At 38.2% G+C, this 25,456-nt stretch overlaps 3 protein-coding genes across 7 annotated transcripts; 2 read left to right on the forward strand and 1 right to left on the reverse strand.

Moving 5' to 3' along the window:
- The first annotated feature begins 624 nt into the window (after nucleotides 1-624).
- LOC128862900 (uncharacterized) lies at nucleotides 625-23,028 on the forward strand. Of its 5 annotated transcripts, none has more exons than XM_054101710.1 (4): nucleotides 625-869; nucleotides 1,223-1,659; nucleotides 21,823-22,569; nucleotides 22,708-23,028. In XM_054101710.1, exons 2-4 carry the CDS (start codon nucleotides 1,560-1,562, stop codon nucleotides 22,878-22,880), a joined length of 1,020 nt encoding a protein of 339 aa, XP_053957685.1. In that variant the 5' UTR covers nucleotides 625-869; nucleotides 1,223-1,559; the 3' UTR covers nucleotides 22,881-23,028. The 5 variants fall into 5 exon arrangements, with proteins under 5 accessions (XP_053957685.1, XP_053957687.1, XP_053957684.1 ...); XM_054101712.1 differs by having other exon boundaries at nucleotides 625-763; XM_054101709.1 differs by lacking the exon at nucleotides 625-869 and adding an exon at nucleotides 876-1,153.
- On the forward strand, nucleotides 4,178-17,764 carry LOC128862893 (protein chiffon). The gene is made up of 2 exons (XM_054101700.1): nucleotides 4,178-4,406; nucleotides 10,934-17,764. The coding sequence occupies exon 2, from the start codon at nucleotides 10,953-10,955 to the stop codon at nucleotides 17,526-17,528; it is 6,576 nt and encodes a 2,191-aa protein (XP_053957675.1). The 5' UTR covers nucleotides 4,178-4,406; nucleotides 10,934-10,952; the 3' UTR covers nucleotides 17,529-17,764.
- Nucleotides 23,029-24,098: 1,070 nt separating the features above from the next.
- LOC128862901 (39S ribosomal protein L4, mitochondrial) lies at nucleotides 24,099-25,283 on the reverse strand. Its single transcript, XM_054101713.1, has 2 exons — nucleotides 24,542-25,283; nucleotides 24,099-24,478 (listed from the first exon to the last, which is right to left on the reverse strand). Exons 1-2 carry the CDS (start codon nucleotides 25,204-25,206, stop codon nucleotides 24,259-24,261), a joined length of 885 nt encoding a protein of 294 aa, XP_053957688.1. The 5' UTR covers nucleotides 25,207-25,283; the 3' UTR covers nucleotides 24,099-24,258.
- Between the last annotated feature and the right edge of the window lie 173 nt (nucleotides 25,284-25,456).

Genomic DNA, 25,456 nt, shown 5'->3' on the forward strand with positions numbered 1-25,456 from the left:
TAAAATACATTAGAAATGTGAAATATGAAGCCAGCCATGCTGGTAAAGGGAACTATAAGGTATGATACACATACGTTATAATCTGTGTAAATACAGAACTTAAGCAACGACCTTCAACGCTTTATTCACCTAACAGATCTTAATGTGTTGATCCAACGCAGGCGTAATTTACCCGTTTTGCTTAACTTTTGAAGCTTCTATGGTCAAATGGAACTTTGATACTATCAGAATATTAGTTAACAACGTGACGCTTGAAATTTAAATGTCAAAAAACGACAAAGCGCTGTCAAATAAGACATTTCGCTATTTGAAACTTCAAGTCGTCTGAAGCACAGCTGACATTTTGACAACTTTTATACATTACAGTACATTTCTATTATTTTTTGGTATTTATCGTAGCAAAGCAAACGCACATTGCACCTCCATTCATAGCTGAATCAAGCTTTATTCATTTCATTATCCCTAATAACGAAATTTTGAAGATATTTGGCAATATTTGCCGTAATTCACCACGAAACAAAATGGAACGCTAGAATGAAAGAAAAATTTCTGCAGCTGCAGAAACGATTGCATACGAACAAAATTAACGAAATGAAACGAACGAAAAGAAGTGGAGAAGAAAAGCCGAGCGTCGTTTACTTTAGTGTTGCCAATACATAAAAAAGTATCCACTTCCGTGTAAAATTTACTTAATTTAGTGTCGTTTTATTTCGCAGGTCGAATTTGTTTTCTTCTGGTTCACTCGACGTATTTTTTATAAGCTGTAAGGCGTTTTGAAACCTGCGACAAGTAATTGTAGAATTTGTGTGGAGAATAATTTTGATGGTCGGCGTTTTGAACGTAAATCTGGCAAATCTGAGAAAGTAATGGTAATACTGGCATCATTGGTGGATGCGAAGTAGCGTACGAACGCCGTCTGCAATTTTATTAATAAAAATGCTGTAAAATCACACAAATAATTAACAATTATACTGTAAAGGCATTGAAGAACGTACAGTTGCAGTAAAGGAAGTGAAATCGGCGTGAATAGTAAATTTAAAGTTGCATAAAAGTTGAAAAACGAAGAAAACGACGACGACCAGTATCAAAGCACAGCGTTTGGGTTTGGTTTTTTTTTAATCGTCGTTTGCTTTTCCAATTTGTGTGTGAGTTGGTGCGCTTTCGTGAGATTATTGTTCTGTATTGCATTTGTTGGATAATTTTTTAATGTTTTGTGTTGTAGAAACGCGAGTTGGCGAACGTCGCTATGTAATGGCCGCTTGAGAATCGAGATGAAAAAGTGTTAAGTTGGAACCTTCTAATTGTATGTATGAAGGTGTACCAGTAGAAATATAGCGAAAGTGGAGAACAAAGTGTAAAACAGAGAAACCAGGGAGAAATAAATTCGAACAGTTAAGCAAAACGAAATTCAATAACTAAAGACAACACAAAGTTAAACAGTTCCAACATCAAGTGAGCTAAGTGAAAAAATACAATTCCAGCGAATTTTATTCACACGTCGACGACTTTTGCCATAGCGGAGGGTCTCAAATGTTTTTATTGTTGCTACTATTGGGAAAATGTCTCATTTGCCATTGGATGCACGCGCCATTTTGGACTATTTAAATGAATTGGGTTACAGAAACATATCTGCCGAACAGCTCAAGGAATTCATGAAAGGTAAACAACAGTGATGGTACAAGAAATTTTCTTTGCATAAAAAATATAGAGCTTATTTACTAATATTATTTTGCCAGCATGTTACTTACTGTCATTTGTAAAACGAACTAACTTTTTCCTCCTTTTTTCGTGCCTCCTTTTTTATTTAAAAATTTAAATCGTTTATTTTGAGAAATGTTAGAAAAACCTTTTTGAGTTTAATTCATCAAATGTGTTTAATTTGAGCATACCTACATTCTGATGTTTCTTATTGTTTGTCGTAGCATAGTGTTTGTATAGCAATCCCGCAAACCCGGTGCTATCCTGGGGTCGATTTAAAATTCTAGGTATTTTATAATATACTGCAAGTGAAAACTTGCACGCATATATAATTTGGAAATACAAATACGAAGAGAACAAAAATTGTGCATAACAGGCTACGAATAGAATATAAAGCATAGAAGTACATAAAAAACGCAAATCAAGCATGAATAGTATGTACCATTCGACAGACAGAGCAACCGACCCAACGTCGACCGCAGTAGCACAGGCCGGGAGTGTTGGCAAAGGCATAAGCAACAGCAATAACAAAAAATTGTAGCAACGATTAGTTGTAGTAGAGCGCTGGCTGTATGCTATGAGTCCGGTATTTGTGTTCGGATGGTAATGGCAGCGACCAAAGTAGCGATATCTCCACCACCGTGGTATCAAAGCATGCGGTGAGGCTATATCAACCTCCACCAAAATGAAATTCATTCGTTTTGTAGGCCAAATAGCCGCTATAGTTTACATGTGCGACTGCTAGCTTTGACTACTGATTTGCCTTTACCATTGTGTGCTTACTTTTTTGTTATTCCAATTTTATACTCTTTTTTTTTTACAAATATATTTTTGCCGTTCCATTTCGTTCCTTCATTACTTCTTTTTGACCAATTTGCGTTTCCCACCTTTCTTGTTTATTGTTGTGTTGAAATGTGGTGTTATCGTTCGGCAGTGGTGTGCTATCAATTTTTATATATTATACCTCCTACATTCATATTAATCTAAAGTAGTTTAGTATAATTGTGTTTGTTTGCAAGGAAAATATAAATTTTCTTAAAATATTTATTGACAACTTTTGCACATGACCTTAATAAACTTATAAATTTTTTGAAGACAACTCGGATTGTTTTAAAAAAATTTCGTGCTATTATCCAATGAAACATTATTTTTTCTTTGCTTTGTGGAACTATTTCGTTGTTATGTTTAGTTTAAAACATTTTTATAAACTATTCACTCAACTTCATGCATATTTTTTTACGAAAAAATTCTACCTACCTAAATATGCATAAAATAGTGTTTATGTTTGACGAACAAAAATGTGAAAACGAATACAGAGTATGCCGGTATCAGATACATTTCTACAAGGTATCTAAGCTGGTGCAATAAAAACCCACGGAATAGCAAAAGTCTGTTTCCTTAGCCAGATCCTTCACCCGAGCAGGAAAACTCGAAAGAATAGTCAAAAAAATCCATAGTAGCTAATATGCGTCTGAAAATCCCAAATAGAAATACGATTTATTGTAAAACTACCATGGGAAAGAATTACCAACATCTGATATGTATTGTAAAATATTTAAAAAGTATATCCTTTTATGTAAACTATTCTTAAGGTCAATCATTGTAAAAATAACCTATGGTTGTATGTTTGACTTTAATAATAATAATATTAATATTCTTTGTATTATACATATATATACATATAATTGGCGCGTAAACCCTTTTTGGGTGTTTGGCCGAGCTCCTTTTTCAATTTGTGGCGTGCGTCTTGATGCTGTTACTCATAATAAAAATGCCTCACTAGGGAACTTAGCTAGGGACTGTCCACTGTAAACTTACTATCCATTTTAATGGGTTAAACATTTAAGATAGTGACAAAAACCAAAGAGACATTGCCTCATAGGATCAACAAATAATTGTGCAATGTCGTTCTCACAACTTACGGGGAATATTTTATGATGTTACAACAACAATAAGAACAACAATTGGTATTAGCTGAAAGAATATGCACGGCGTACATACATAAATAAATGTTGACTCTGGATAATGGGATAGTTTTCTTTTGTATATACCGTGTGTGTGTATGTACACATGTATTTGTAAGCTCATAAAAGCATAAATACATTTTGTGTGAAAATGAAATGAAGGAACAAAGAGTGGAAAGGAATAGGAAAAGGATGGTTCTTTGATGCAGTGTTTTTTATTTGCTGCAATATCTAGCAAACTTCACAAATGTATAAATAAAAAATACGTATATATGTATGTACATACACACATACAATATATTTGTACATAGAAGAAGGGAAGATGCATACTTGTGTATTAACACGTGAAATTATGAAACGTTTCGGTAAGGAGTCAACTGAATTTTATACGAGATTAGGACACATTGAAGAAATAAAGGAGTTGTCAAACTGAAAAAATATAGACAACCGAAGGTAGACCGGCTTAACATCGAACGACAGCTGCAATGTTGTCGAATTTGAGTCACAAAAAATGTTAACGAAAATCGAAATCAAAAGGAAGTATATGATGAGCATTCTCTTTGAGTTCAAAGCGCAATGGTAATGCTGCTGCTTCTAGCGTGACAATGACTAAGCGGGCACATTTGTTACCTGGGTCATATGGCAACTTGTTAGTAATTTACGTATAGCATAGTCAACGGTGTTAGCAACGATGTTGGTTGAAAGGTGTTTAAATTACCAGAGTTATGTCTCCAAAGAAGAAAGGTAATCATGTTGGAGAAAAATGCGTTATAATACAAAAGCGTCACATAATTTTCTAATCAGATGAACATACCTGAAATTATCTACCAACAATAGTATTACAACGATAATATTGAAACAAAACATAGCGGCTGGTCAGTGGAAAATTACAAAAAATGTGTTAAATTATTTTGTACACTCGCGTGAACGGTGATTTGTTTATGGTTTATGCTTTACTTCGAGATATGTAGTTGTATCGGTGCGTGTCAGTACTATAATAAATGTGCAAATAAATTTATCGCTTGTTTCTCTTATCTTTATTTTCTTTTGTTTGTTCGGTTTTCTCACTACGCTTTTCACAATAATGTTTTGCCTTGTTTTTACTGGCGACCTCCTAACCTAAACATACAAGGCGAATTTAATACTGAAGGTGGCGTCTTCCCAAAACAGATACTTTATTTTTCGCGATTTTCACAAGTCTGACGTGAAGTTCCTTTCCAATACGAAACAAACAAAAGGAGGAGGAATTACGTGTTTGCGAACATTCGGTGAATGGCTTGGTAGTATTTTTATTTTAAACTAAACAAGCTAATGAAAACGAAGTTCCGTGTGTTAAATTGTTAAAGCACCATCTATAAAAATACCTTAAAATGCAGTTTTTTTTGCGTTTTCATACGGTTAACGAATGGCAAGAATGTGTGTTGTGTTTGGTAGTTTTTATTGCTTACGCATACTCGTCCCCTTCACAAACAAGTATTTTGTTGGTTTATTCATGGAGCCTGACGACGCGGCGAATTCGGGACGCGCTACTTTGTATTCAAGGCGAATTTATTACAGGTGACAGCAAACACATATAAGTAAAACCCTACATGTATTTGTTGTTGCGTTTGGTCCAAGCATCACGTCAAAATCAGCAAGCAAATATAAACATACGAATGTAAACATACCAATACATACAAACAAAGCATATCATTTTGACGTAAGCCATACCTACGGCGAAAAATTCAGCTGGGTGAATGCTGTCACCTTAATAAATCCACCTTGTTTGTATTCTATCATCCCTGCTAAGCTCTGTTGAAACGAATCGCAAATTCACCTCGGCGATTTTCTTTCGGTCAAAACCAAGGTGGATTTAATAAGGTGACAGCATTCACCCAGCTGAATTTTTCGCCGTAGGTATGGCTTACGTCAAAATGATATGCTTTGTTTGTATGTATTGGTATGTTTACATTCGTATGTTTACATTTGCTTGCTGGTTTTGACATGATGCTTGCACCAAACGCTACAACAAATACATGTAGGGTTTTACTTATATGTGTTTGCTGTCACCTGTAATAAATTCGCCTTGGTCAAAACCAAGAATGATAGAGAAACAGATTGCGCCTTCCGAATTCGCCGTGTCGTAAGAGCCCATGAATAAACAAGCAAAAGGAAGGGGAATTACTTGTTTGTGAAGAAGAAGCAGAGAACGTTAATATATTAGTAGTAGTGGGCGAAAGCAACGGAAACAACCAAACACAAGAAATTATACGCACACACACACATGCTTTCTAGCAACTGCGTCTTCCGCAAACAAACTGCATTTATATTAATTTGTGCTTTCAGAATTTAACACACGGCACTTCGATTTCATTAGTTTGATTAGTTTAAATCTCATAAATCACACATTACCAAGCCATTCACTGAATTTTCACAAATATGTAATTTTTCCTACTTTTGTTTGTTATCTTCGTTTGCTTTGTATTGCGAACTGAGCTGACGTCAGACTTGTCAAAATCGCAAAAAATAAAGTAACCCTTTTTTAATGGCGCCACCGTAGAAACTCAATTCGCCTTGGCATCATAGTGGTACTAGCAAACCGACGTTTAATTTTTTGTTACTAATAGCCAATACAGATGGTGGCTTTAGTGGGGATTAACGACTTAATGCAGAATTATCTCAGAAATTAAGTGCAATTGCGGATTGAAAACTAGACTTAATTCTCATAATTTAGCCGTCTCTCTAGGCTATAATGCTGATCCATTGAAGGCTTGCTTTATTGCCTTTGCTTCCTCTGTTTTACTTTTACCGCTAAATGGTGTATTTCAACGTTGTTCACAGAAAGAGTTGAACATAATACCTATAAACAGTTAATTGATAAAAAATAATTATTAAAATTGATGCCCGATTGGAAATGTTAAAAAACGTTTAAAAACTGAATAACAATGTGGGAAGTTGAAATATCAAACTGCTGATAAATATAACTGCGTGATTTGAAACTTTAAACGCTTTAAAATTGTGAAGCAAAGCTTTAATTTGACCAACATTCATGTATTGCTATTCATTTCAATCTGGGTTATCTTTAAAGGTTTATTCGTTTACGTTGTTTATTTGTATAATACCTTTAATCTACTCAAATAACTTTAATATTCACTGTTAAATTATGGTATCAGCTGTTTTTGCGGCGAACGTATGTACATATACGTGTTGTTAAATACATATTTGTATTGGGTGACAAAATATGTAAAAGCAAAAAAATTTAAGGAACGGAAAATATGCTATCACTCGGGAAAACTGGTAGAATAAGATAAACATAATATATCAGCTGAGTTAATTTTTTCGTTTCTGACTATAAACTGCAAATTTCACACCGCCGCAAGGGTAAAAGAGGCACAGAATAACGCATTCCACAACAAAAATTAGTTTGTTAACAAAATATTCAATCATAGGCATATCACACGTTTTCTTGCACCGATCTGTAATTTTGTGAACGGATAGTTTTTTGTCGTAAACAGGCGTTCGTTGCGAGAATTAGGAATAACTATTGTGTGATCGAACTCGACTTTTATATAAAATCAGTTATATATAGAAAATAGGTGGTTAGGCTTTACAGTGAATAAAATAAAGAACACAATTAACTTAATACCGTGCGTAGTTCTGAAGAAATAGCTATTTGAGAAAGGCAGTTCCTATTGTCCGATTATACGATTGGACCACTGTATGTATTTCAGGTATGTACTCAATTGCATTTATCTAGTACCTATGTACGTATGTTGTTCATTTTTGTATACAACGTGTGTAAAACATAGGTATGTTCGAGTACATATCTGTGTGGGCATTTAGCATAGGTATTTTGCATATGCAAATATTGAGGGTTGCATAAATATTTAATTAAAGTAATTGCAAAATGCACTGTGTCTGCTTTTGTTTTTCATTTAATGTCTCATATAATGGTTTTCATTTTGAACATCCAAAAATTTATTCGAAAGTGCAAATGGTCCCATTATTTATGGAACTCGATTTCATTCATGGAATTCTCTCTCTTAGCTTCGCAATAACGCATTTTATTAACCGAGATTTCCAATACCTTTATGATGGTTTCTGGTTCTACCTCATGGTCGTTTTAAAGGCCTGAATCGTTAATAGAATGTTCGTTTAACTTTGGTCCCTCACAGCACCTAACTTAAAGCGCAAGAGACCGATTGTATCATGGCCATCTCGCCAATTTTTTTGACCACAAAAAATCGTTTGCCATGTTAGTAGCGTTTAACCTTTGCAGTACTTTCCAATGTTGTTCAAGTGTAAAATAACTCATCGTGCTCCATGGAGATATGATACTGCCCTTAATAGCATGATTACAAAATCGCTATATGAACCACCCGACATGCCGCCAGAAACATCATCACATTTGCTTCTAGAATGTGTTACTATATCGAGCAGAAGAGTGCAATGGAAATAACTTTAAACGATCCGACAATTGTTACTTTTGTTGAAAATAATTACAGTAAAGATTGCAGAAACCCAAAAGAGAATTGTCTTCTTCTATTTAATCAAAATGATTGAGAGTGGCATCTGTATCAAATTAAATATCCAATAACGCAAAAAATAGCAAAAAGAAGTAACGTGTACATAATAGCTAAGCTGTTAAATTCAACTTTGGGTGTTTTTGTTTTTTCGATTATGTTTGGCAAAAATCACTATTTATTTGACATTAATGTTTAATACTTTTTGTAAATTGCTTAGGATGACATCGACAGCTCCTAAAAGAAACCACGCCACAGTCGAGCAACTCAATCTAAAACTCCTTTTGCAGCTTGCCGCCTTACTTGGGTCATTGGTAACCAATTCTTTTCCGTAAAACATGGAATAGCATCTGTTACACGATAACGAATCATGAATGTTCTCCATTGCTTACCTACGGGGCGCTGATAACATCCAGTTGCGGAAAGTCGCAATGTAACTAGAGCCTAGTAATATAAATGCAGAATTTAATATTGAATATGCTTGAAGATTACAAGATTTACTTGTTTTTCAGTTTAAATTGCTATTATATTCTGGAATCTCTAAGTTGACTGTCAAGCTGAAAAATTAGGTCTTCAGCCAAGTTTTTGGAATTCCCCTGCAGTCAGAAAGATGGCCCACATCCCGTAGCAAATGACGATCCACTGTTTGAGGGTCGCTACCTCCTCTAAGCGTGTTAAATTATAAGCCAAATATTTGAAAGACATATTTGGGATTTGGTTTTTTAACTTTTTGAAAATGTAATTTCACCGACTCGATTAAAACCACTAATTCTTATTTTCCCGTTTGTGTTAACCGCACTAAAAATTGTTGTCGTCTAGTTCACAATAATCGATTTGCTAATCATCTTAGGTTTCTTAAACAAACGGGGTCGGAATTAAGTATTGAAGAGTAAAAGAACACAATAGATCTTAAGATTGAACTGCTAACCTCTAACCATCTATCAACAAAGAAAGTATATCCGATTTACACAAATCTTAGCGTCACTTTTGAAGAAACTTAGTTAAAAATAAATCTATTTGTCAGAGCCGCCACATCGAAAATGTAGTGAATAAAAAAAAAATAAATAATTGGCGCGTACACTTCTGTTAGGTGTTTGGCCGAGCTCCTCCTCCTATTTGTGGTGTGCGTCTTGATGTTGTTCCACAAATGGAGGGACCTACAGTTTCAAGCCGACTCCGAACGGCAGATATTTTTATGAGGAGCTTTTTCATGGCAGAAATACACTCGGAGGTTTGCCATTGCCTGCCGAGGGGCGACCGCTATTAGAAAAATGTTTTTATTAATTTTGCCTTCACCGAGATTCGAACTAACGACCTCTCGGTGAATTCCGAATGGTAATCACGCACCAACCCATTCGGCTACGGCGGCACCTTTAAAATATGTTTAAGCAGAGTTGCTGCTCAAATTTTGGGTGTTTGCCTTGATACAAATATTTAAAGTTTTTTTTTTAGGAGAAGATGCGTTTCCTCGAAAATTTTATGGCGTATTGGAACGAAGTTTCCTGTTTTTTAGACCCCTGTTTCGTGGTCAAACCGAGAAACGAAGTCTCGATATGCAAACCCAGCTATGCGTATTTTGATCAAGATCAAAAAGGCATAAAGAAAATGTATTATTTAAATTAAAAACGAATCATATTACAAAGAGAAAAGAACGGGCGATCTATCTATTAGATTTGCCTAATGGACTAAGGCCCATACATTAAAAGTAGCCCCAACGAAGAGTTGTAAAAAGAAAATCCATACATATTTTAGTTCGCAGTACAAACCACAGATATCTATCCACTTTGTATTGGGTGACTTTAAAATTACTACCCTTCACACTCTTTTAGTTAGGAATGACTATTTTTGCATACTCAAATAGTTTTGTGCATATTATTATACATATATGTATGTGCGTATGTGAATATGCAACTAATGGAGTATTCGAATTACCGACATATGTATGTATGCATATGTAGATACTGTACCTGAACATGTAATATACGCAAAAGTATAATAATTTTGTTATGACACTAAATAACTAATTCATACATAAAAAACATATCAGTGTACATGCGTACATGCATATGTATGTAGACATGTAAAATTTGTATGCATCCGATTGGAGGGTACTCCAAATATATTGAAAAAAGCTTAGTCAGTTTTCCTCTCATTAAAGGTATCGTTATTGGGGATTGGTAGTGTTTTACAAATCTATCGATAAACTAAGCCATGCACATATATTTTGTTATATTTTCAATATGATTATTTGGTGTATGGACAAAGCAGTTCATACCAGCATGAAAATACCGCATTTAGTGGGGGTTTTCCGGGCGTGCGCTTATGCTTTCATACATATATATCAGTTTTCACTATATTTTATTCGTGTTTTGTATACATGTGTGTGTATTGTTGAATTTTTAAAATTCATACTCATAAAATTTTACTGTAAACTATATTTATAGATACACAACTTCATTATTTGCTTGTGCCAAATTGAGACTATGACCCTTTTTCAGTTTGTTCAACCAATCCAACCACCCTTCATTTTATTTTAACATATTGCCGCTTACTATTTAATAAGTATGTTAAAACTAACGTAAAATAAAGTTTTCTAAGTACAAAGTTTTATTAATTGATGTGAAAACTTTTTTTTATCTATTTTATTCTTCTACTTCTTGGTGTGTGCGCCAACTATTGATATGCTTAACCTACCGCTGCGACGACGATAACCACACCACCTAATTATAATCAACAATTTCGTTTGCAATTGTCTATGAACGGCAACAGTTAATCTGCACCTAAAGGTATGCAATCACAATCGGAAATTTACAAAAGCAAACTCAAAGAAAAAATTAGGAACAATCAACAACAGCAACAGCACTCCCAAAGGCGTGAACAACATCGTCAACATCAGCTACTACAATCGACGACCAGTGCAACTACAACAGCAGAAGGATCGGAAGCAGCCGTTGTCGGTCTCGGTAAATCTCTGCCCTTACCGCAACGTCGCGCTACTGTCAAAGTAATTAAATGCAAAAAACCATTGTGCCATTTCAAATTCTATCTGGACATTTGCGATCATCAACTCACCAAACGAATTGAAGAACAAATTCGTACGCTGGGCGGAGCGCTGGAATTCTTTCTAACAACAAGTGTTACCCATTTCATAACCGATAAGGCGATATTACCACCAATTGTTGGTAACAACAGCAATAACAATAATAATTCGCTAAGCAGCCGTCCGGGTACACCACAAACACCAGGAACTCCAAATACACCACAAACACCATACGCATTCGATGCACAGGATGGTAAAAATAATGCTTGTAGTGGCAGTAATACTCCAACTGGTTCGGCTAGAAAAGTCAACACCCGTCAAACACGTGCCAATGCGATTTTAAATCGCGTACGTCGCGCGAGCACAACCGCCAGCGTTATTAATGTTAATGCTGTCAGCGTTAGCGAGCCGCCAAATTCTCCAACACCAATAAGTTTAAAAGACCTTGGTAAACAATCGCCAATTGGCTCAACACAAAGTCCTTATATTGTTTGGCAAACTGAATACGCATTGCACTTTTTCAAGAAGGTTCAGCACGAGTTGAAGGATTACTTGGGTGTCCATTCACGTCACGATCAACAAAAGCTATTGAGTAAAGGTAGGAATACTGCTGATCCCATAGATCTTAAAGGAGGTGGATATATAAAAATCGAAGCGGTTAAACGGAATTATCGACCTTATTATCAACTGTTTCGAAAATCATCTGGGACTGAGTGGCCGAAAATTGAACTGACACGTGAAGACGGTGCTTTTCGACTTTCACCAAAAAAGAAAATCACACCAAGCGCAGAAGTCATTGTGGAAGTTCAGGAAAGGGAAAAGGAGAAAGCAAAAGCTGGAGGTAACGAAGATCAGAAAATGACTCGCAAATCACGCTCACGTTCATCACAGCATCAAAGGCCGTTACATTCTGCCGTGCAATCGTTAAAAAAAGGCACTGGCGGTGCGGCAGATTCCGCTGCAACGGTGAAAAGTAGTCAGCGCAATTCACACGCTGGTGGCGCTGTTGGCGGTGTGGTGGCTGGTTGTAAACAAGTAAAAGAGTCCAGCGACAAGCAGTGTGGCGTCTGTGAGATCTGTAAAATCGAATACGACACACTTACAATTCATCTGAAGACTAAAGATCACGAATATTTTGCCAAGAATTCGCAGAACTTTATTGCGTTGGACTCGCTCATACACACGTCAGCGGACGTGAATAAATTTTTGAACGAGGATAAGAAAGTTGATTTAGAAGAGATGGAAGTTGAAAATATTGAGGTAGTGGCTGATGCAAATGCACCTGATCCACTTGAAGGATCAGAGCCCTTGTTGGCAATACCGTTGTTGGAGCTTACAGAAGACAAGCATCGAATGTCAGGTGGCGTGCAACAGACACCTTCACCAACTCTACGTGAGAAATCGAAGCGTAGCACCAAAGGTAAACATTCGTCGGAGAAATTTCAAAACGTTCGCGCTTCAAAGTCTCTTAAGGCCACATCAACAGCCGTTAAATCACAAACAAGTCCGATAAAACAGCAACTGGCGCTCAACACTGCCACATCCAGCATGTTGGAGCTTCAACGCATTGAAACGTGTGCAACCGGTACTGTAAACGCAACGAGGCCTGCGTCGCTCACGACAGCGCCTGCGACAGCACCAACCCGCCGAAAACCAACATCAACAGCAGCAGTTTCACCACCTATACGCGCCATGCTTCCGCCCTCGTCGTTGTACAAAGTAGTTGGCACGCCGGAAACAGTGTGCATGCCAATACGTAAAACACGGGGTGACTTACCCTTGACCGGAGATCAAGCAGTGGCAGCATCACCTTCGCTTATTGTCAAATTTAAAAAAGTACGTTCCACCGAACTGCACCGCTTAAATGGAGAAGCTGAAAGTTTTATGTTCCCTAAGCAGCGTACATCTAGTGAGCTGCCCACCGATATGGATCGTCAAACCACTTCCGAAAATGCACGTTCTAGCTTTTCATCAACAAGCATAGATAGCACAAGCGATGGACCAATGGATGTAGAGTTAACCGTAACGACAGAGCTTGACGACAAATCAAAGGAAGGAAAAAAGATAGGAAAACGTGCAACTGCCACAGCAAAGCGTCGGAAAAGTCAAGCGACTGCTGCTACAAAGCAGCGCTTTCGAACCACCCCCATCCAGCCAGAGTTACAATTGAAGGACAAGCAAGGATCACGCAAGTGTGTGTCTGCAAAGTCGACAACAACATCAACGATGCCCGCAATAAGCAATGTCACAAACCCAGCAAAATTTGTAATGTCAGCAGCAGCAGTGAAAGCGAACGCCGCCGCAGCTGCACTTGCGGCTATCACTTTGCCAGAGGCTACACGGAAAAGTAGCCGCACTGCCACTGCTATTGTGACAGCGGCAACTACAAGTAGTCGGTTACTACGCGCGGCCGTGGAAGCAGCGAAGTATAACTGTCGACAAATGGCGGCGGCCAACGACTTATTGCAAAGCGGGCGGCAAAATTGTGATGCCAATTCAGAACCGACAAAGTCCTTGCCGACAGAGACCGCGACGGAGATCCGTAAACATGTACCAGTTGTAAAAGTGGAGGATCGGATGGGGGATGTTGAATATTATAAAAAAAGTAGGGTGATAAAAAAAGAAGAAAGTAAAAAAAATAAGGAAGATGAAACCGATGATACCACTGTTGGCGTTAATAACGAAGAGCGTGATGTTGATAACCACAAAAGGTTGGAGTATATTTTTAGTAAAGATATCGGTGATGATAATGATGATGATGAAGATGATGACGACGAAGAGGTCGATAATGATGACGAAAAGGATGAAGACTATGTACATTGCAAAAAAAGTCGTCGTAAATCCTGTGCATTTGAGAGTTTGCCAACCATGTGGCAAAGTGGATGCAGTGGTGCCATCTCGAGGAGGCAACGGGCAGTACAACGCGAAGAACAAAAATCTAAACTGGCTATGCTATCAATTGGAGGAGGAGATAATTCATCAACTAAAAACACAGGCAAGATAGATACTGGAGGTAAGCGGAAAAAATTTAATGAAATCCAAACAGACTCGAAGAAACTGAATACTAATGCATCCAGCAAGAATAAAAGTATTGCCAGTTCATCGCCAACAATATCAATATCGAAGCAAAGATCCTTAGAATCGTGTTTCGATTACGGAACCAGCTTGCGCCTGAACCACATGAGTTACTCGTTTGAACGCATACCCGCATCCGACCTTTGGTATCGAGTTTTCACGCGCCAGGATAACTGTTCGGAACGTTTTTTCGAATATTATGGTTCAACGAATTACCGTAAACTGCCATATGAACTGGGACCCATACCATTCGCACACACTCTGGACACCGGTGCTTGTTGCAAGCTCTGTGAAGAACAGAAAACCTCCAATTTTACATCAAAGAAAGTAGTAAAAGATTTTTTAACTTCGCGAAATACGTGCAAAGTAAAAACGGAGCCGATGGAGCAATTAGAAGCAGATGCCACCAAATCGAGAGATTCAAGTAGCGGCAATTCGAATGGGATTGCGAGTGCTTTAAACTCGTTTTCTACGGAAGCTGCCATTAATATACAGTCGGAGTTATCTACAAAGCATTCCAGTTCTGCCTCTTCCTCAACACAATACAAGCATAAGCATAAAAAGCTACAGATTTTGCAACGTTATCGCCAAGAGCAACAGGAATTGCAGAAACGACAAACAGAACAGGTCTGTGCACAGCTGGGCGACAACTCTAACCAATTGCAATGTGATAGTAAAGCCAGTACACCAGTTCAAGAGCGAATGCTTGATCGACAACGCGCCGGTTCAACACATAGCACAACGAGCACTACGAGCTGTGCCAGCAGTACGGCCACTACCAAAACCAGCAAAAACAGATACCTCAACAAGCATCTGAACAAAGCTGCGGCCGCTTTTCTGAATTTAGAGCTGCCGCCCCGAAAATCACCACGAGAGCACGCTTCAACCCTTGCTTTGGTCAGCTGCATTATAAAGCAACGGCAAGATTCGCAAAGTAAACCCAATTCAGAGACCGATGAGCCCTCCACTACGCCTACGCCAATACCAGTTACTGAAACAACCGTGACATCTTCAGGAGCGGCGATAGCGCTCGCGATAAATTCAATACCAACAACCACGACGCAAAAGCTGGCGACGGGGACGTTAGTGACAGAGCCAGGAGGAAGTGTAAAAGCGCCAACAATTAGCAGTGAATTGCCCGCAGTCTTGCGTTCTCCACGTCACACACGCTCAGCAGCTGTAACTCCAGTCGAAGAGTTACGTTTCACTACGGAAATATCTGAGAATGTAAAACGCATGCGTCGCGGTCAGAACAAATATGATCATTCTCCGCCGGTAACGTTGTCTCAGTCATCAAAACCACGAAAAAGTACGCGGGGCGGCCGACAGCCAAATAAATCCCCGCTGGGGAGACCACCGCGAGCCTATTGTGGTTTGAAAAAGTTTCTGCACACAACTGGGCGCACATCCAACAGAGGAAGCCAAACACCCAACACGCTAATCACAGCAAAGCGTCATAGACGAGTGAAGCATGTCGGCGCCTATGCAGTGACGTCACATACTGCTCGGAGACATCACTCCTACAGTGGACTGCTCGCACAAGGTTCGGCTTTACCATGTATACGTAAGACTGGTTCAAAGAAGGGTGTGCTTGAATTTGAGGTGGATGCGACAGCATTAAAAGCTCTTGACGCAGCAACAAAATACACTAATGTGCGGCAGCTGGAGTGGCAGATTGATAAATATCTTCAATTCCATGGTAGGGAATACGATTTAGAGGAAGATCTACCACTAAGTATTTGTGAAGGTCGGGATATTGTACCACTTGCGCCTATAACTACGTCCACAGCAAAGAACAGCACAGCAACCACATCGGCTTCAGCATCTACTAGTAAAGCGTTGCGGCGCAACAATTCAGCGAATGCGGATGATAAACGGAATTCAAGACCATCAGCAGTATTTGCAGCGCCTTTCGACTCGAATACACCGCCACCCACCGACTGTTTCTCCAGCGACTTTGATCTATGCGATTTGTTTACGAATGCGATAGGCGGTGCATCTGATGACGAAAAGACGCCGGAAGTTGGCAGCAAGCGTAAAAGTAAAGGATTCTCTCTATACAGTTCATTATCGATGCAAAATTATTTCCGTAAGAGGAAGAATCTTAAAACCAACCGGACGGGTTGGCCGAAAGTACAAAAGAAAAAGACTTCCGCGCGGCAACAACAATTGCTGGCACAAAAAATACGCTTTCTGCAAGACATTGGTGAATTGGCAAGTAAAGGTATTAAGAAAGAACCTTATATGGAAAGCAATAAGGAAGATGAAGGAAAGGAAGGAGATGATAAAACGGTTAAATGCAGGGAGATACAACGGCGGCGTGGGAACGGGGTTATTACGCCACCAGAAAGTGAAGCAGAGGTGAAATCGCATGGTAAACGCGCAATACAGAATGATGTCGAAGAGAACGAAGAAGAAGCTGGAGCGGACGACGACACAGAATTGGATGCGGCTGAGAGCATATTGGAAGAGGAGGAGGAAGAAGAAGTGGACGACGATGAGGACGAAATGGAAGATGATGGCGAAACGATGGCTGATTCAATTGAAGAAGACACGCAGACACGAGGTGAGCACGACGCTGATGCTGCGGCAGAGGCCGATGAAGAGGACGAAGAAGATGCTGACTTAGATGCAGATGTGGCTGTGACGGCAGGCGAAGATGAGGATGACATGGATGATGATAGTAATTTCGTACCTGCGCGCAAGCGCACACGTCGTTGCACCAACGCAAGTCCACTTGAAGAAAAGCTCGTAACATCGAATTCGCTAACAGCGCATAGCAGCACTACCAACAACACGGCAGCCACCTCTACGCCGTCAACGCAAATACTACGTGGTGGCTTAAGGCGTACGCCACAATTGCTCAACGGCAGTTTAGGCAGCTGCATAAGTCCCAGCGAAAAAGCGGGCGATAATTCGGATATTTTCACAGTGTCATCAGATGGACTAGATACTGATTTGGATATGAGCAATTCACAGCATAAATGTGACGATGAACATTTACACCATCATCACCACCATCACCATCATCATCACCATCAAGACCAATGTGCAAATCATCAAACGCCCAAACGCAAGTTCGATTTGTCAAAATATGCGCCAAATAATGCCACATCAAGCAGTTGCGCAGCTGAGGCTGCGACTGCCGCTGTCAAGTCTTTGGCGATATCGCAGTTTCTTAAAAAAGAAGTTCGGGTGACGTGTAGGCGGCTGCGTGCGCCATTCCGCCGTTATCGTTATCGCAGGTAGAATGATCAAAGTGTTTTGAGTACTTCAACTACTGGCAAGCGTTGCCACTCATGTTACAGCATCGGCGAGCAGGAGGCAGCAAGAGAGGAGGAATCAATGCGTGCACAGACGCCATAGCTGTTTGGATATACATATATATTACTTTAAAACAGGCTTATAAAAATATACGAATTAAATTACAAAAAAAAAAAAACGGAAAAACTCCCAGAAGGAGTACTAAATAAAACTCTCATAAAGCTAGTTGTACTTCGTACTTGTAAATTGTTATGAACTTTTATGTTTTAAAACGGAATCTAAGAAAAAAATAAAATGAAAAGTAAAAAAACCAACAGATAATGTAAAAAGGCTTAGATGAAGAGAAGATAAAGGAAACAAATGTAATTTAACTAATTGTCTGACTAAAAGTACATAAACATATATACATACATACATTTTGTAATAAAAGCAAGAAAAAAACTAAACTTTAAACTAAGTCCCACAAACTTTCAGCTGCCCCATGCACTAGCCTCAAGTTCCACTTTGTACAGTATGATGTAATAAAGTTAGCGTTTATTTTGTATGTAATTTCATTAATTAATTAATTGAATTTTGTAAACCCTCAGCTTATATTATTATGACCGTCTAATTTTTCGTAAAAACTATCCGTTGAAGTAAAAAACGATTTTGTTGATTCTTATAATTTTATTTTTTCTACGCATAAACATGTAATGTGAAGTTTAGTGTTAAGTAGCATATTGTAATTGTATACCTTTAATAAATAAAATAAAAATGCGAAATGCATATGTATGTATGTGTTGCTGCTGTATCAAGCGAAGCAAACATAATTTTCATATGTTCTGTAAAACAAAAAATCAAATGAACTTAACTTTAAATACAAGAAAAGGAAAAAACATAAATCATAATGCTACAATAATAAGGCGAAATGCAGTTTAAAAGAGGTCTTCTTTCACATACCGACAACATTTCTTCTAGATAATCCATATAAAGTGTTGATTATTAAATTTCATAATCATGCAACCTGTGTCATTACTTCATAAATATGTATGTTGATATGTACAAGAACGTTGAAGACATTGATAAACTGATGAAACCAAACTACTGCTAAATGTTTAAGTTAACAAAATAAAAATGTCGAACGTTATTTAATTTAAAAAATATGCGTAAATTCGTTTTACTTTACACGAGTTATCAAAAGTGAGTAAATTTCATAAGCATAAATTTCAAACACAAATAAAAGTGTTGCTGGTGTCATTTAAAGCAATTGACCGGCTGATTCTGAATTATGCAGCGCTCATCTCCAAAGCTGTCAAGGTAATGCTATCGGGACAGCCACCGGATGGTCCCAGCTCAGGAGCATAGTAGGATGCTGCGTAAGCAGGAGCTGGGACGCTACCGCAGGAACCCCCTGTAGGCACCTACAAGCTTCTCTGCCACTTAACTGATGAGATCCATGATTTTACACCACACTCACTGTACCCATCAGTTTATAAACAGACAATTAAATGAGATTTTTATCGAGAACCACCTATTCATGTAAGCCCACTTAAGCCCTCTCCCTTTAGACCCATCCCGTCGAAACACCATGTTTCTTATGCCCTACCGTTAGATGAGATCGACGACCGGTGCTTGTACCGTACCTAGGAGGGCTTGATAAACTGCTAAAACAACAATAACCACTATAGCGGCTGACAGTCCGCGGCTGGTTAAAAGTTCAGTTCATTATGGTACCGTAAATTCGACTGCCATGAGAAATTCGACTTTTGCATCATCCGTAGAAATATATACATATATGTATGTATATATACATATGTACATATATGTGTGTTTTATCGATCGATTTCGGTTATTTTCCATGGAGGACTCACGAACGGACACACTTATTAAATCGAATCCTCCTATCATTCTGATCCGTTTGGCATGTATACATATGTCTATATCCGTCTCGATTCCTATATGGTGTTGCGTACTACCGTTATGTGAACAAAGTTATAATACCCTTGGGCATAAATGAACGCAAGTATAAAGAAACGCACATTGAAGAGTTGTTATTCTAACAGCTTACAAATCCATGCCAGCATCGGTGAGGTAACGAGTTATCAAAGTTAATGTCATTTAACGTTAAACCCAGGAAATAAGCTGTTTCGACAGCAGTAAGTGCAAATCGTGTCATTGTAGCGCGTGTCCCGAGGCATCTGAGACTTTTCGTCTGCTATATCTGGGGGTCGGACTGCGACAATGGCATTCAGGGGCGAGAGTTCGTGAAAGTGATTATATAGTAGACTCTTGGTGAATGCCATTCAAAGCCTTCACACAGTGACATTGCTTCTGTAAATAAACAATTAAACTATAATAAATCTTTTTTCGCTATGGAAATTTGACATTTTTGGCAACTTCACAAAACACCGTTATAGTATAGACCGCCCATTTCAGCATTCATGTCAGTAAAATGTACACTAGAATTAGTTAAAGTATCTAAAATTTCACTTGAGTTATTTTTACTGCATTTTAGGTATACTCGTATGGATGTGATTTTTTTCAGATTTTAATAATTTTCAAACTCATTTAATAAGGTCAAACGCAATGTGTATTATCAAGATTAACAGTTTGTTGAAAAAATCTTGTAGATATACAGTTGCGTGCAATTAATTAACAACAGCGTAAAGTCGAACCCGAAATTGTCGGTATTTAAGTCGGTTCCCAAAAGTTTAAAATTTGGAAAATACCAAGGCACATTGAAGTAGCAGTAGTAGTAGTAGTAGAGTAAAAAGAACGAAAGCAATATATGTGATCCCTAAAATGTCCAAATCTATAAACAAAGATTAACAGGTTAGAGACCAAATAAGTAGAAATAATATTTTTCTTGAAATATTACGACGCTTGCGTTTTTGAACAAGTTTATTACAAAAATACGGTGACATTATCACTTGGAAGTCCGAAAAGATTGGACAACAGCAACATTTTTCAATGAAAAGTTAATATTCCTTCTAGATATTAACATCTGCAAAGTATAGCCGTCAATCAAGTTTTATGTTAAAACATGGAAGGCGTTTGGCTTAACCATACAACTCATCAAAATTTCTAATTTGTTAAATCGAAACTTTTCTTCAAGTGTGTTCAAAGATTTTCTATGGGATTTATGTCAGATTCATGAGAGGACAAGTTTAAAAGCGCCATAATAATGTTTTGAAATACAAAGTTCAGTATCATTCACTACATTTTGGGTCACTATCCTGCTGAAAAATCCATGTTACCCGCATTCCATTGCAAACAGCAACATTATCTTTTCTATAATTGAAACCATTAAACTTACTCATGAGTCCGTCAATTCAGAAAATAGGTGTAACGCCTCGTTATGACATTCGACTTATTGTGTGCAAATTGGGGGGGCCATAATTGCTCTGATAGATCAGGTTTCTGAAATACTTGAACCTAAATGTTAAAAAAATTCGACTTTGGCTCATATTTGAGATTGTTTCAATTTCTCGTATTCTAAAATAAACCAATGCGCAGCATCATACAGGTACATAAAGTACAAGACTTCTTTCGAATGCTGTTGCATTTGCTCCAATATCTGTTTTTTTTGTCGCAGCTCCGAACTTTTCTTTGTTTCGCTCAGAGAACTTGTGTCTATTACATATCCAATCAGGGGTTCCCACTTCTTAGAATGGATGTCTAAACCAATCGCATTGAAATGTAATTCATACTTAATGTCGATTAGAGTTGGATTAATATCAATTGAAAGCTTGACTCCCGATCTTGAACATATTTTTCGTGCAAGGAGACTTTTAAAGAAGTAACTACTCAGTATTTTCTTTCTACCTCTCTATTTTGCTTTCCACAAGTCTTTTGTTGTATAAGTATTTCGATTCGCTGCATCGATTTATAACGAATTCGTATTCTTTTTTTTCGATGCATTTCGCACCAAGTCGGCCCAAAGCTCAATTTGTCAATCTTGCCTTAAACTGTTGCCAACAACTACCATGCAGAAAAAAGCTACAAAGCCCTTGTGCACTAATGCGCTCGGGTATAAAAATATGTACTGTTTAAATAAATTAAAAATATAGTAAATAATCAACCCACCAGGTGTGGAAAAATTGAATCGGTATGTATACTTACTTTCCTCCTAATCTACTCGTATTTACATGTATGTAGTATAGGACTATGCACTATTTACTCAAAGTCACTTTCGTTTTCCTAAATCAAGAACACTTAAAAATTCAAAATCCAAACGTTTCCTTACAAAAATTTAAAATTTCAAATTTGTTTTCATATCCATTGCCTCCTTTGCTCATAGATCTTCGCAAACTCATCAAATACGAGGATACACTAGGCATTAATGCCAATCAAGATAATTATTTTGAGAACCTCTTCAAACGCACAACTGCCAGCTTTCGCGCCAAAGTGGGAAAAGAGAATGTGCGCTGCGATCGCGTTTTAAAAGAAAAGTCCAAGCACCAGCAAGATCAACATGTGCTGCGGCCACTAAACCAGCAAGCGAAAGCCGGAACGGCAATGGCGAAAAAGGAGAGACAAAACCAATCTGCTCGCAATGATGCAATCGCCTTCCACTCTGGAACGACCCCAGATGGGGATAGCATGCCGCGCCGTGACAATGGAAAACAACCACAACGCTTTGGGATGCCTAAAAATCTTCCCGGTTTGGGGAATCTATCGCGCGAGAAAGCTACACATTCAGGTAATCGTAAAGCACCTTTTGGCGAATGTAACGAGCCACGTGGTTCTCAATCTGAGACGACCGACCGTAGTGCGGTGCGTACAACAAAAACAACAACAGCAGCCATAAGAGAGCCTAGCCCCAAAGATCAAGCTCCAACAACCACAAGCGGTATTAGAGCAGGCGGACGCAAAGAATCTGGTCGAATGGCAAAAGATGGTGATACGCAGCGTAATCAAGTGCCAACGATAAGGGATGCGAGCCGTGGACGTACGCGTGCTAGACATCCAATTCAAGAACGCGGTGCTACATCGCGCAGTCCGAGTGGAGCCAGTTACTCCACAGCCAAATCTTTGGGTGTTATCAGTAAGTAAAGAAATTACCAATCTTAACTAGGAAAAAGCTTGATTTGAATTCTTGTAAATACATATGTATAAGTACATACATACGTGCTTGCGAAATTTATCAAATTTGATGATATAAAGTTCGTTCGTTCAATTGCAGTACCACGTCATTGCACAGCAACACGTCGCCGCCGACCATTAAGTACAGATCCGGTCGCCTTATACCACTACTACCAAAGCGAGTGGAATTATTTTCGGGAACAAATTCCTGGCGAGAGTTCGCACGCGGACCTGCGTTGGCTAATACGTGCGAGACTAATGGATCCCAATTAAAACGACACCCTTGAAGAATGACAGATTGAAAGGAGGGAGATAAAAAAAAAATAGTTAAGAAATTGGGATAAAAATTAGTATCCATAAAACCATTATTTCAGACTCAATTTCATGTTATTTTTAAATAAAACGACGTTTCATAAATAAATTTGACAACTTATAATTATATATTAATTCAGATTGGTAGCTAGAACAGTCCATCGAACCAACACTGGAAGAATTCGGCTTTATGACTAATTTTCAAGCTTATCAAGTTCGATTCCTTCATGCGAAGCACTGATAGATGACATTTATGATGAGTGATGTCGCAATAGGCTGTTAACTTACGGCTACTAATTATTCAGGATGAGTATTCCACATCCTGTTAACTGAAACCGAGTTTCTTCTTTCTCACGAGTTTTCCCGAAAACCTATTTAATGTTGGGGCTAGAGGAATGTGCTCAACTTCTACTACTTTTATCGTTAGGGTTGTAACTGCATAAATCGTTCTCCATAAACGTTTGTGGAATGCTCCTGAAATGACAGTCTCTGGTAGAATTTAAACCCAGGTCGTGTCTGTATATTTAATCAAATTTAAAATTTAGTTTCTGAAATAAGTGCTAACAATTTTGAGTGCCATATTTTCTAATGTTTCTACAACCGAATTTTCACTAATGCAGTGTACATATAATATTTTATGTTCGGTGAATTGAGAAATTTTAACTATTGTCTTGCTGCAAAATAGACCGGCTGATTCACAACACCCCATTTAGACAAGTTAAGATCATTGGAACAATATACCGGCCTAAATGGGTTGTAAATGGGTGCTGTCGTAATGATATGATTCACCAAATCCAATTGGGAAATTAAACCAAAATTACACACGTGTTCAAAATAATACGAACGTGATGTTTTGCGAAGTTTTGAGAATTAGTTTGATGTCCGGTTATTGTGTACAATATGGATATACCGCATTTATGCGTGGGGTTTTTTGGAAAACTTTTATATGAATTACTTTGTTCTTAGATTATCAAAACTCAAATTATGAAAGAAAATCAAATGATCGTTCCAGGAAACCCCCCCAGATAATCAAGTAATGAGTTCGGATAGCCTTTTGTTACCAATGTAGCCTTTACCCGAATTTAGGAGCCGATTTCCAAGCGTTCGATCTAGGCTGATAGCTATACCACAGCAGAAGTTAAACAGAATGCGGGCAGCAAGGGCAAGATTATATCTATATTGTTTTTCAAATTTCACTAGTTTATTTGATCGTAAAAGGCTCATTATTGCATTAATTTTCTCACATTTGTACAATGTTTAAATTACTTGGTAGTAATGATGCCTTTGTGAGGAGAGAGAACAAATCCAGCAAATCAAAAAGAAATAAAAGAAAACTGTTTTAAACTTGATCCAATTTGAATTTGCCCCCTTTCGCCGTCGCGTCAGTACGATTAAGTTGGTACAACAAACGCTCCTCAATATGTTTTACTGCATCTACGGTTAGCACCAATGTATCGTGTTTCAGCATCGAATATGTATTGAGACCATATGATGGCATTAAATTCACATAACCCAGTTCGTCAGTGGCATAGCAAATGTTTTCTGGAAAAATGTCCTCTCTAAAATTACAAAAACATATTTAATGTATAACTCGTTTTGACAACATGTGTAGATGTTTATACCTATCCACAAATAACACTGATGGACCCCATTTGCGTTCTTTAATCAACTCCTTAATGAAATTCGGATCTCGCGTGGGTATATCAACATTATCAATAACATGCAGATCATCTTGTGCTAATTTCACGCTAAGAGTTGCCGTCAATCCCATTACACGCTTAAAGAACGGTAACATATAGAAATGTGTAGTGGGCGAGCGTGGACCATGGGCAACACCACCACCGCGGAACAAAGGTGAACGTATGGAGCCATGGCGAGCGCGACCCATACCTTTCTGTGGCCACGGTTTGCGTCCACCGCCACGAACTTCGGCGCGCGTTTTGGTGTGAGCAAAACTTACATAACGATATTTGCGTTGCCATTCTATATTCTCATGTATGACATCGACGCGGGGTTGTGTCGCGAACACGTCAGGATGCAATTCGATAAGACCTAATTTGCGTTCTGGTACTGCATCGATATTCTCAATCCAAACTTGTCGAGCTGTTGATTTATTCATAGGTTCATACTGCGGCCAATTTTGTTGCAAAATAAGCGGGGTCGCAGACTTTGTTGTCGGAGGTATTTGCGATGGCGCATCTTTGGCAACATCGTGTGTGGCGCGGTTTGCGATGCTACGCAAGGAAGGAGTTAAAATACTTTTGGTTTTATTTAACAAGTTTAACATTTTCCAAACTATGTTAAATTTAAAAGCGTGACACAAACACAGCTGTTTATTTTGACATTTATTAGAGAACTTGCTTCTCTCTTCTGTGGCAAGTGAAACGTACTCTGCGAAGCGAATTTATTGTGTGGATTCACTTTGGTTCTCTGATTATTGATAAACGAAAGGTGTGCAATGTATACACAAACAATACAAATAAATTAAAATGAAACAGCAATTTGGAGCAGTTCGCGGTTTTAAGCCATAAATATTT

This window comes from Anastrepha ludens, chromosome 5, assembly GCF_028408465.1.
Source record: "Anastrepha ludens isolate Willacy chromosome 5, idAnaLude1.1, whole genome shotgun sequence".
Lineage (NCBI taxonomy): Eukaryota > Metazoa > Arthropoda > Insecta > Diptera > Tephritidae > Anastrepha > Anastrepha ludens.

What these genes read in the sequence shown, in the direction of transcription:
- LOC128862901 (XM_054101713.1), bottom strand. Translation starts at nt 25,206, where the DNA reads ATGTTAAACTTGTTAAATAAAACCAAAAGTATTTTAACTCCTTCCTTG. An exon ending in TCAGTGTTATTTGTGGATAG is followed by an intron (nt 24,479 to 24,541) that starts GTATAAACATCT and finishes TTGTAATTTTAG; the next exon opens with AGAGGACATTTTTCCAGAAA.
- LOC128862900 (XM_054101710.1), top strand. Translation starts at nt 1,560, where the DNA reads ATGTCTCATTTGCCATTGGATGCACGCGCCATTTTGGACTATTTAAAT. An exon ending in GCTCAAGGAATTCATGAAAG is followed by an intron (nt 1,660 to 21,822) that starts GTAAACAACAGT and finishes CTTTGCTCATAG; the next exon opens with ATCTTCGCAAACTCATCAAA. An exon ending in CAAATCTTTGGGTGTTATCA is followed by an intron (nt 22,570 to 22,707) that starts GTAAGTAAAGAA and finishes GTTCAATTGCAG; the next exon opens with TACCACGTCATTGCACAGCA.
- LOC128862893 (XM_054101700.1), top strand. Translation starts at nt 10,953, where the DNA reads ATGCAATCACAATCGGAAATTTACAAAAGCAAACTCAAAGAAAAAATT.